The sequence below is a fragment of the Stegostoma tigrinum genome, chromosome 17, assembly GCF_030684315.1.
Source record: "Stegostoma tigrinum isolate sSteTig4 chromosome 17, sSteTig4.hap1, whole genome shotgun sequence".
Taxonomy (NCBI): Eukaryota; Metazoa; Chordata; class Chondrichthyes; order Orectolobiformes; family Stegostomatidae; genus Stegostoma; species Stegostoma tigrinum.
Window position 1 is genome coordinate 32242500 of NC_081370.1, and position 12828 is coordinate 32255327.

At 40.3% G+C, this 12828-nt stretch overlaps 1 protein-coding gene across 2 annotated transcripts in view; it reads left to right on the top strand.

Moving 5' to 3' along the window:
• LOC125459325 (ethanolamine kinase 1-like) overlaps positions 1-12828 on the top strand; it is a 416823-nt gene that overhangs the window by 228161 nt on the left and 175834 nt on the right. For both annotated transcript variants that reach the window (XM_048545648.2, XM_048545649.2), the window contains exon 4: positions 1476-1624. In XM_048545648.2, the coding sequence (XP_048401605.1) occupies positions 1476-1624 (149 nt within the window). The remainder of the gene's footprint in view (positions 1-1475; positions 1625-12828) is intronic.

Here is a 12828-nt window from a genome sequence, read left to right on the forward strand (position 1 = left end):
ATAGATTTTTCATTGGTCGTTGGTGAAATGGTCATGGAGACTGGACAGGAAAGTTAGTTGAGGCTGAGACCATATCAGTCATGATCATATAAAATGGTGGAACAGACTCGGGAAGCCGAATTGCCGAGTCCTGCTGTGAGGATGTTTTTTTATCCTAGTATAGGAAAAGGAATCGTGGTAGTTTTATCATCCCTGTGCTCCTGAGATGCTGCTTGGCCTGCTGTGTTCATCCAGCTTCACACTTTGTTATCATGGTAGTTTTATCATCCCTTTAATAATAATTCCAGCATGATTGGCAGAAGAACAAGGAGATTTTGGCCAATATTCACTATTTAATAAATGTCATTGAGAACAGATTATTTTGTCACTTACGTCATTGCCATTTGTGAGATTTTACTATGTACGAAGTCGCGACCATTCTTTCCTACATTACAACAGTGGTTAAATGTCGACCATACTTAACTGCCTGGGAAGCATTTTGGAACATTCTGGGTTTGGGAGGAAACTCAATATTAATGAAAGTTTGTGATTGGCTTGGTCCCTGGGTTGTAGAAGAACTAGAACTGAGCTCATCTTTCTTTCAATAAATATCTACACTAAATATTTGAAATAATTAAAAAGATATCTATGAATGTGAATTTGGAAGTGCACAAAATGTTCTGAATTCATATATTTAAATTAAAAAGATGATAACCCTGAATTAAAATTATTGTTGAAGACCTTTTAATTTATGAAAATGAATATCAGTCCACATCTGAAAAGTAAGAATTGGACAATGCAGGATGCTAGTGACTCTGGTGGCTAAGAAACACTGATTTTATTAGTGTTGTTGAGAACCAGGTAGTGTTATATAAGTAGGCAATGAGACATCTCATAACTTGACAGGAAGGTTCAATGAATCAAGAACACATTTGCCAGTCTGTTCATAGAAAATTAATGCAAATGTTCTAAATTATGTGGGCCATTATACAGTGACCATTGTATTAAAGAGGCAATAACACTAATAGATACTTTTCACACAGAGACAATGCCACTAGCATACGTATGAATGAGAGAACATATAATGTTTTACAACTGAAAAGCAATTACAGTAACATGTGAAAATAGGGTCTACACCAAGAAAAATGAACAAAAATGATCATTGACTGACTGAAGTTGTTTCATTAGGATTCAGTTGCTCCAATGCAAAACTATGATGCCTTATGATCATATACTTCAATAATCAAAAATGGCACAGAATTGCGATATAGAATGAAAAAAATGCCAGAAAAGTGTATTTGTATTTTTTCTGCGTGCTGATGAATGTCCGTTTTCAACACTTAACATATTAAAAGTTTGTTCTGATTGGAAAATGTAGGTTGTCTCATATTTCCAAAATGTTTTATACAGAGCTGCAAATTACACCAGCAACTGTCACTGTTGAGATCCATTTTGGTTTGCAGTTGACTGTATGTCTGTATATTATTTATCCCCAGTTCCCTGGAAATGAATGACGTGCCAACTTTTGACATTCTTGTCAGTGAAGTTGAAAAACTCAAAGAACACCTTTCCCAATGTGAATCCCCAGTGGTCTTGTGCCATAATGATCTACTGTGTAAGAATATAATCTACATTGAAGCAAAAGGTAGGTGTAAAATTATTAAATGAAAATAATAATGCTTGTATTGATATAGTGCCTTAATATGTCAAACTGTCTCACAACACAATATATAATGAATTATTTTTGATGAATGTAATAAAGAAATGATTTTAAGCAAGAATTAATATGCCCTAAAGCTTAAGTTTAGCTGAGTGATGTTTGAAATATAAGCAAATGGGCATGTATTATTTTTTAGAAGAAATGAAAGGTATTAGCCACAAATTGCAATTTTGGTACTGAAGGTGCCATTTAGTCCCACAGACCTGGTGTGGGTGGCAGCAGATGCCAACTTGGATGAGTGTTTATATGGCCACTGGGGGCACATGCCAGAGGTAGGCTACATTGGTATATCATGACGTTAATGGGGGAATGCCAAATTGATGGCAGTGCTTCAATCCTGCAATGAAATTCTCTGACTAACAACCACGTCTTAACCCTGCACAGCTAAACATTTTCTTAGCAGCTGGAAGGAATTCCCACGCAACATCTTTTCCCTTCCCCATCCCTCTCCGTGCTTTTATGAGAGCAGCAATCATTTTCATGTAAATTGCTGATTAGTCGACACAGGCTGTAGAAATGTTTGGTGGTTTGAACTGTTATTTAAAGTTGGTGACATCTACAGGAAGTGGCATGGTGCACACTTTACATAGACATTAAAGATTCTGCACAGACTGCCTGCTCCCAGGCATGAGTGCAGCATTTTGTATGCTTTTCCAACAATGTGAGAGTGAAAATGAGCAGAGGTTTCATAATGAAAGAGGAGCAGCCGGTGTCAGGAAACACTGTCGGTGGGAGTCTACATCACCAAGAATATTCAAGGGGCATTTTTCCTACTTAGTTTTGCAAAAAAAATTCTCACTGAAATCTGCCATTTGTTTCAGCCACACCTGGAACCTCAGAGGATTGCCAATGGTCATGAAGTTAGCCATAAATGCAACATTTCCCATTTTGCCATCCGTTGTGGCATAAGAGTGAGCACTGAGGCTCTGTAGGCAGAAAGAGCTGAATAGATTTTTATTCCCTCTTGCCAGACAAATCAGACAGCTCGATGAGGATTAAAGGTTTCCACGTAATGCAGGGGGTCATTGATAACATGTTCATTGTTCACTGACACCACAGAATGCACTGGAACTGAGAAAGGTGTCATTTCCTTAAAGCCCAGTCAGTGTGTGATCATGTGCAATGTATCATATGTCAGTGCTGAGTATACTAGTGCCAAAGATGATGTCTGTGTTCTGTGGCATGTGCTCTGTGCCAGGTGCATTTGAAACAACATGAAAAATCAGAGGACACTAGAGGGTGAAAAGAGCTATTTGCTGACCATCTGGATCATAACTGTGAAGAATGCCCCCATGTATAAATGGAAAATACACATAAGTAGACCAAGCCAGCTCACAAAATGTGAGCCAGCAGGACATTGGGTAGATCAAACAAATCCCCCACAGTTTAAGCAATTCTTGAGCTGCCCTGCAGTGTTTGTCAGAACAATGGTGCGGTCTGTGGTAAGTTGCTGCACCCTGCATGATTCTATCCTCATGAAATCACTGCCCTTGTTACCAGGTATATGGTAAACTGTGAGGATAAGGAAAAAAAAAGAGTGGTTGGGATGAAGTAGGAGGCAACCAATACAGCCCCTCTCTCACCATACTAACTGTGATTGATTAATTTGCCTGCAAGTTCAATCCTCCACTCACCAACACTCCCTTGACTACTCACTTCCATTAACCATTACACCATCTTTTAGGTGACAATGCAAGGGGAGTCACTGGCCTAGTGGTATTGTTGCTGGATTGTTAATCCAGAGACCAGGTAATGTTCTGGGGACCTCAGTTTGAATCCCACCATGACAGATAGTGGAATGTGAATTCAAAAAATATCTGGAATTAAGAATCTAGTGATGACCGTGGATCTGTTGTTGATTGTCAAGAAAGATCTATCTGGTTCACTAATGTCCTTTAGGGAAGGAAACTTTCATCCTTACCTGGTCTGGCTTACATGTGACTCCAGATCCACAGCAATGTGGTTGACTCTGAACTGCCTTCTAGGTAATTAGGGATGGGCAATAGATGCCACCTTGCCAGAGGTGCCCCTCATCCTGTGAATGAATAACGAAAAAAAAATGCTGCCACAATATAATAATTCCAAACCAAATTTGTGAATCAAACCACTCACTTTTCCATGTAAAACTAATCACACTTCTCCATTCATTTTGTACTTTCCTTCTTTGTGCCTCTGTCTAATCTAATGATCATATGCAAATGCTACATCAGTGGCTGCTGCATGGCAGGTTGAAGACAATTGACCTGGGTAGGCAGACTGGAGATGGCCTTGTAGGATGACCAAAAACAGCTCAAGGACTAGAACACCCAGAATCTAACTACATCATTTCAGCATTGGTGGTTCAACCTGGGCTGCCTAATTGGTAGGCATAAAGAGCGCTGGTTGAAGGACTTCATGAATGTTGTCAGCCTGAGAGAGGACAGCAAGTTCATATTCCATAGAGCTTCCAACAGTCCTCCAAGGCATCAACTTAGCAACACTGGTAACATGTGCAATGATAGTGCTGAACTGTTACAAGTCTGTTTGGACATTGTATCTACAGGCATGATTATATCACTCTGAGGTTCATGGCACTACTCTAGGCCTGCCTTTGTCTGAGTTTCACAGCAGTGCTCAAATACTGCCAGCTTCTACAAGACTAAAGCAAAATACCGAGGATGCTGGAGATTGAAAAGGAAGTAGAAAGCATTGGAGAATTTCCACTGGTCTGGCAACATCTGTGGAGAGTGAAATGTGGTTAATGTCTTGAGTCCAATAAGACTCTTGTTTGGAACTAAAGGACAGAGAAAAATGATGACCATTATGTAGTTGAAAAGGTCAGGAAAAGCAAGGGGAGCAGAAGGGAAGGTCTGAGAAAAATTAAGATAACAGACATCAGAGAGATTAGAGATCAATGGCACCACAAAATATGAGGCAAAGGGATTGGGCATGATTGTAGAGGAGGGAAAAAGCATAGATAAGGTCAATGCTGAGTCGAAAAGTTTGCAACGTGTTGAAGAGATAAAGGAAATCTTGTTTTTCTATTTTGCATTGGGTATATGTTAAACATTGGATTCAACAACTTCAGGCCATGAGCTCTATATTCCATTTTTATCATCCCTCCCTTGATTTCATGGGATGGAACTTTCCCCTTCCTGAACCAGTATTGGCAATGTCTAGAAAGTTGAGAAAATACAGCCAGAATGAAGAAATTGGAATCTTAACTTTCAGAAGACATTTCTTGACTTTTCTCCTAAGCTTTAAATGTGACTTCAGGATCTTACCATTGAGCAGTGATTTCCTAATTCTATGCAGTTGCGTCTCGTCATTAGTCCAAATTACTTCATTTGTCTGCCACTTCTAATTCTCCTCTCCTTTCCAGAGAAACTAAATGATACAAATTCCCAAATTGTAAATCAGAATGGAAACTTGGCAGTTGCAGCTCACTGATTGCTTGCCCCAGCCTTCATCCAGCTCAGTCTTCCCTACAATGTCACTCGCAGAGGGAAATATCAGTAAAAGGCCAGTCATTCTTGTAAATGACTGTAATGGTCATAGTGGACCTCCAGTTTGGAGTACACAAGATGAGCCAGACAGTATGCCTCATTCTCCAGTTTACCCCACTTTTGTGGAAGGCTGCATGCTTTGTAGACACCATACTTCACCAACCTTTATATATGCTCGTTGACATTGGCAAATTATGAGCCTGGCCCTAACATCAAGCCTGCTCTCAGTTCAGCCCTTAGACCACTTTCATCTTTCAAGATTTGACTTGAGAGCTCAGAGACAGTTAAGACTTGCATGCTCTTGTTATCTCACTTTATGAACAAGGATACATGCGTGTCTCATACATTTAAAATGTGAAATTAACATTCATTTTAGCTTCATTTCTTCATGTTCATTCATGTTGTATATACCTGGAAGTTTCCAGCATCTGGGGTTTGCATTGCTTTATAGCACATCGGCAGAGGCAGATTGCTCGTCATGGTTTGGAACACTGAACAGTCATGGTGTTGACCATGTTGCTCTCTGGTGCTATACTACATTAGTGTTGTACTTACAACATGTACCAATAGCTGATACAGCAAATGCACCGCATGTGCATCAAGTAAGTGGTTAAGTCTGGAAGTCAAATGGGGCAGTCATAGAGTCATACAACATGGAAACTGACCCTTCGGTCCAACTCACCCACACTGACCAGACATCCCAATCTGACCTACTCCCATTTGCCAACATTTGACCCATAACACTCCCTATTCATACACCAATCCAGGTGTTTTTTAACTGCTGTAATTATATCAGCCTCCATCACGTTCTCTGGCAGCACCCTCTGCATAAAATGTTACACTTCAGGTCTTTTTTTAAATCTTTCCCACCTCATCTTAATCCTACGTCCTCTAGTTTTGCACTCACCCATCTTAGGGAAAAAGAAACCTTAGCTATTCACTCTATCCATGCCCCTCATGATTTTATAAACCTCTATAAGGTCACCCCTCAGTCTCTGACACGCCAGGTAAAAATGCTCCAGCCTATTCAGCCTCTCCCTTTAGCTCAAAACCCACTGCTATTCATCATTTATATAAATAATTTGGATGTGAATATAGGAGGTGTGGTTAATAAGTTTGCAGATGGCACCAAAATATGTGGTATAAAGGACAATGAAGAGGATTATGTCAGAGGAACACGGGGCCTTGAGCAGAAGGAATACTGCATCCAGTGCTGGTAGGCCTTCTATAGGAAGGAAGCTGTTAAACTTGAGAAGGTGCAGAAAAGATTTACAGTCCTCAGTGGGTTAAGGAGAAATAGCAGTCTGTCAGGTTGCCACTACAGTGAGTTAAGAGGTCTTGCCTGATTCCAGTCCAGGGATTGGTCCACAATTAGTCCAGCCAGTCAGGTGTAACCATTCCAAAGATTACATCATTCAGGTACTTCGAACACATCAGTCCAGGGCTTGGCCCTTCTCGTTGAGACTGTCCTGTCAACTCAGTGTGTAGAAGGCCAGGACAAGGCCAGTCCATTAATATGAAAGAGTAGCCAATGGGATTTTAGGGAAATTGGGTAACTCAAGTCTAGGGATAGGGTAAATTGCGCTGGGTTAGTGAAAGAACAATTAGAATGAAAGGGAGGCATTCAAAACAGAAAGGCAGGATCTCAAAGCGCATAGGATAAACAGGGAGGTCCAGGAGTGAACAGGGGGAGGGCAGGTCATTATCCACCATATGAAGAGAGTCTATCGCTAACAAGGGCATGGAGATTCTGGAAAGAGTACTGACTGAGATGAAAATATCTGAGATGGGGGTGGGTATAGTTGAAAGCCTTGAATGGCCTTCTTTGACAGTCAGCAGGATAAAGCTGAGCCATCTTCTCCACCATCCTGTCCACCAGTGTCTCCAGGTACTTTCAGAGAAAGGAGTCACCAAGCATCCCTTTTAGTGTCATGTTCTCTTATAAACGTTGGGCATCACAGTATGGATCCATTTCCAGGCTTGCAGCATCTGAAGTGGCAAGCAGCTGGACTTTAAATATGGCCAGGCACTTCAACTTTTCCTGTCATGTGATCCCATGAAATAAGACCCACAAAGCCATGAGGTGAAAAATGGATGGTTTGCACGGCGAAGTTGCTCTGAGCCATGACAAACCGGGCACTATGAATCTCACTCGATAAAACACCTCAACTCAGAAAGGTATTTCTTGGTCTGTATTGCGCTTTGAATATTTGTGATGAACATTTTTATATGACACAAAACTTTAAAACTGACCACAACCAAGACAACACCTTAATCCTAATAAATAAATATCCTTGAGCAACTTGAGCCCAACTTTACAACACTCTCTTCCACCACACCAAGCTTAATACCATACTGGAGACTCTAACCTATATAGTAAGCTTTGAGCTTCGTCTGCATATCATCGTTGCTTCAAGGAATCTATCCTGAAGTGATCTGATTAGTTGGTAACATTGCCTGCATGTTCCCAGCTTTTGTTTGGACATTATATTTTATATGAACAGACAGCATTGTAACAAGGAATACTGCCTGTATGTTAACTGGAAAGATAGGTTGGTCATGTATTTAAATTCACATCATAAACGACCATTGAGGGATAATGTTTCGCTATCTGTTTCATGACCCATATATTACTTACTGCCCTGTGAATCATGCATGTCAGTTTCTATATATTTCAGTACATTAGCTATAAAGAAGCTGCTGAAATAAACTGGCTTGTAAAGGCTGTTGGCAATATCTTGGGATTGACTGCAACTCTTGGAAATGTATTTTCCCTATTCTAGTCAGAACAACTTTGCCTACATCCTGAGAGACCATTGTATTTAAAATAAATTAGTGTTTGAGAGGTGCACAGAGCTCTCTTACTTTCACATGATCCATTCTGGAAGAACAGGAGAAACAAAGCTTTGTAAAAGTTTGTGATGAGCATTACTCATGCAGCTAGGTTTATCAACTGAGGTGCACTTTTCAACACCTCTGTCTGAAAAGACTGTGTTCCAAGAACAGCTCTGCTCATTGCTGTAGGCAGATCTCTGACCAAGATCCACAACACATACAGCTCTGACTAGCAAAGGACAAGGCTGTTTGTCTCAACCTTAGCATGACAGCTTTAAACCAATGAACAAGGGCGTCTTTTGCTGCATGCATTCATTTATAATTCACAAATATGCACTTTGTCCATGCATATCTGGTTATGTATTTTGACAGTAGTCCCAGATTGATTATTGAGAGGGTGTTGTATGATTAGATTGCTTGATTTTATATTTTGAATTGTGCATCTATTAAATATCTTGCCTTTTCATCAACCCTTCTACAGTCTACATGAAGTCCTTGCTCCTGTCATTTATAATTCTTGAGACAGGCAAGACAACCAAGTATCTAGACTTCTTCACATCAAATATTCCCATGTTTTATTATATCTATTTATAAGGACAATATCTTTTATTTAAAAAATTCAATCTATTGTAACCTTGCAGCAATGTCCCTTCCCTGTTTTGGTATGTAGGAGCATAGGAAAAAGGAACAGGGTAAAATAATTAAACACATTGAGTCTGCTGCACCATTTAACTAAATGAGGACTGATCTTCTACTTCAACACCATTTTCTTGCATTATCCTCATTAACCCTCATATACTTACATCAAGCGATTTATCAATCTCTGTCTTGTATATATTCTTACTGAGTCCCCCACTGCCCTCCACAGTTTATAATTACAAGGATGCAGCACTCCCAAGTGAAGAAATTCCACTTCATTTCAGCTCTACATGCCTACCTCTTATTCAAAGACTATGTCACCTAGTTCTAGACCCCTCCAGCCTGGGAAACCACCCTCTCTGCATCCTTCCTCTCGCAACCTTTAAGATTTTGGTAAGTTGCAGTGAGTTCACATGTCTTCCTTCTAAACTCTTGCAGAATAGACTTGGTCTTCATAATCTCAGGAAAGGCTCTGGTGTAGTGTATTGTTGCTCGACCAGATGTCAAGGGTCCCAGGTTCAAATTGTGCCACGGCAGATAGTAGAATTAGAATGTTAAATAAAATCTGGGATTGACAGTATAGTGATGACATGAAACCATTGTTGATTTTCATAACAAAATTTTATATTGTTCAGTTGTGTACTTTAGGGAATGAAAACTGCTGGCCTAAATTTGATTTCAGATCAATAGCAATGTGCCTACTCTAACTCTCCTTTGAAATGGCCTACTGTTGTAGCAGACTGCTAGAAAGCCACAAAAAAAAGAATGAAGCTAGCCAGACCTCCTGATATTGAGGTAGGCATTGTAAACAGCAATTATAGCAATGATAATTCAACTTTGTTGTGACACTGCAACTTCCTCCCTACTGACATCGAAGGACAAGTGCCAAAATTGGGAGAGCTGTCTTATGGACTAGTTAAGCAACAGCGTATTATAGTCAAACTCAAGGATTCATACCTCATTACTTCTTTTGACCAAACTGAGACAAAAGGGCTGACCTCTAGAGGGTAAGTGAGAGTGACTACCCTGGATATGAAAGGATACATTTGATCGAGGTTGGCACTAAAGAAACTTTAGCAAAACTGGAGCCAATGAGAATCAAGAGATAACTCTCCACTAGCAGGAGTCATACTCTGCATAAAGGAAGCTGGTCATATGGTTGAAAGTCAGTCATCTTAGCTCCAGAACAAAGAGCTCCTCAGAGAAGTGGCCCAGATTCAACAATCTTCAGCTACTTCAGCAATTACTTTATCTCCATCATAAGGTTAGAAGTGGGGATGTTGGCTGAAGATTTTGCAATGTTCAGTACCATTTGTGACGGTTCAGATACTTAAAAAATCCATGTTGCAAAGCAACAAGACCTGTATACTAAATAAAAACCAAAAGAACTGCAGGTGCTGTAAATCAGGAACAAAAACAAAGTTTCTGGAAAAGCTCAGCAGGTCTGTCAGCATCTGTGGAGGGGAAAACAGAGTTAACGTTTCGGGTCCGGTGACCCTTCGTCAGAACAGTTCTGAGGAACGGTCACCAGGACCAAAACGTTGACTCTGTTTTCTCCTCCACAGATGCTGACAGACCTGCTGAGCTTTTCTGGCAACTTCGTTTTTGTTTTAAGACCTGTACACTATCCAGTTCTGGGATAGAAACTGACGACAATATTTGCGCCACACAAGTGCCAAACAATGACTATCTCCAACAAGAGAGAACCTGCTCTTTACTACTTTGATTCAATAGCATTGTCAACACTGAATCATTCATCATCAATATCCTAGGGTTTACTATTGACTTAAAGTTGAACTGTATGAGCCATATGAATATTGTGGCCACAAGAGCAGTTCAGGAGCCAGGAGTCTTGCAATGAGAAACTCACTTACTGACTCCCCAAATTCTGTCTACTATCGACAAAATGCAAAAGTATGATGAAGGGCTTCCTACGTACCTGGATAAGTGCAGCCCTAACAACATTCAAGAAGCTTGACACTATTCAATACTTAGCAGCACACTTCATTGGCTCCATATCCACAAACATTCACTCTCTCCACTATTGATGCACAGTAGCAGTAGGGTGTAACATTTACAAGACACACTGCAGAAATTCTCAATGCTTCTTAGCACCTTCCAAATCTGTGACAGCTACCATCTCAAGGGCCAATCCAGCAGACACATGGGAACATGACTAGCTACAAATTCCCTTCCAAACTATTCAACACTCTGACCTGGAAACATATAGCCATCCCTTTAATATAACTGGCTCAAAAGTCCTGAAACTCCAGCCCTAACGACATTATGGGCGCACCAGCACTAAATGAACTACAATGGTTCAAGAAGGCAACTCAACACCACCTTTTCAATCACAAACTGCCTTGAACTTCCTGTGTCTTCCACAATTATGGTATAATTGAGTCAGAATGAAATTATACTTGTTATTATTTTAGGGAACTGTCCTTATCAGCAATCCAGGGATCATCTTATATTACTAATGTTGGCAGACCACTGGCTGTCCTTTGTCTGTTCCAGCCTGAGAGAAAGTGCAAATATTTTACAGCAACCTGTTCTTCCTTAGATCATCATGTCCAAGTAAGATGTCATTGAAAGCTAACATGCTAAGGTTCACCTTTCAAATAGAAAGGTCAATGATTTCTTGGTCTCCATTGCAAGAACAATAAGGGACAGAAATAAAGAAGTCAGGATGCAATTGTATGGACACTTGTTGAGACCCCAACTGGAGTTTTGCTAAGAAAGGGGAAGACCAGCATAACAGAGAAGATTCATTGGACTGATTCCTGTGATTGTGAGATTGTGCTATAAGCAGAGTTTTTTTTAATTTTATTAATGGGATTTGGGAGATTCAGGCAGGACTAGCACACAGTGTCTATCTCTAAATCCACTTGAGAAGGTAATGATGAACCACCTTCATTCAGAACAGTAGATAGGTTGCTGCAGTCATTTTAGTATCCTTAGGCAAGAAAGCAGGATGAAGATCTGTCATGGTCTTCACTGCTGATTGGTATGATGGCAATGTTTATGGGGCCAGAATGGTTGGCATGTTGCAATGCTTTTCATGGAATGCTTGCTGATATCCACTGTCAAACCTCTCACACACATTTAGCTGTTATAATCACTAATTGAAGCACCAAAAAATTCCCATTACAATTAAACTGCATCCCAACTAGATGCAACAGGTAGATTAGAAAGAAAAGGAGGGAATTGGAATAGTCAATATTTAATGTAAGAGGTATAGGAGGAGGCAATTTAGCCACATGCAGGTATTCAGTTAGATCATTTGCTGATCTTCTACTACGATGTCACTGTCACATTTTCTTTGTATCCCTTATCATCATTTGTCTCAAGAAATTTATCAATTTCTGTCTTAAAAATGCTTCATAATTGACCTTCCATTGCTCTCTGGATTAGAGGATTCTAAATATTCACCATCTTCTGATTGAAGAAATGCCTCTTTATCTCTGCTTTTACTGTCCCACTCCCTCTCCTGAGATTACGGCCCCTGGTTCTACAGTCAGCAGGAGAACCATCCTATGTACATCCACACCGTCATTCCAGTAAGCATTGAATAAGTTCCAGTGAGATCATCTCTCATTGGAGACAATAAGGAATGTAGATGCTGGAAGCCAAAGGTGTGAGGCTGGAAAAGCACAGCAGGTCAGATTGCTTCAGAGGAGCAAGAAGATCAACATTTTGTGCTGAAACCCTTTGTCAGGATTTGGGTGGGGTGTGGGAGCCCAGAAATAAATAGAGGGAGGGGCTTGGGGTCTGGGGGAAGGGTAGGAGAGATGGTAACAGATGGATGCAGGTAGGGGATTATTGTGCTTTGTCCATGGGAAGGATGGAGTATATAGGTGAATAGGAAGATGGACAGGTGAGGTCAGGGAGCATTTCAGTGAATACAGACCCAGTTCTCTCAATTTCACATCATAAATCAAACTCTCCATCCCAGGGATTAACCTGGTGAACTTCCATTGAACTTCTTCTCTGGAAAATATAGTTTCTATTAAATAAGACCAAAACTGTACACAATACACCACGTGCAATTTCACCAAGGCTCCATACAACTGCAGCAAGATATCTTTACTTCTGTAATTAAATCCCCTTGAAATGAATGCCAACATACCTAACCCATTTGCCTTCCTAATGGCTTGCTGCATTTGCATA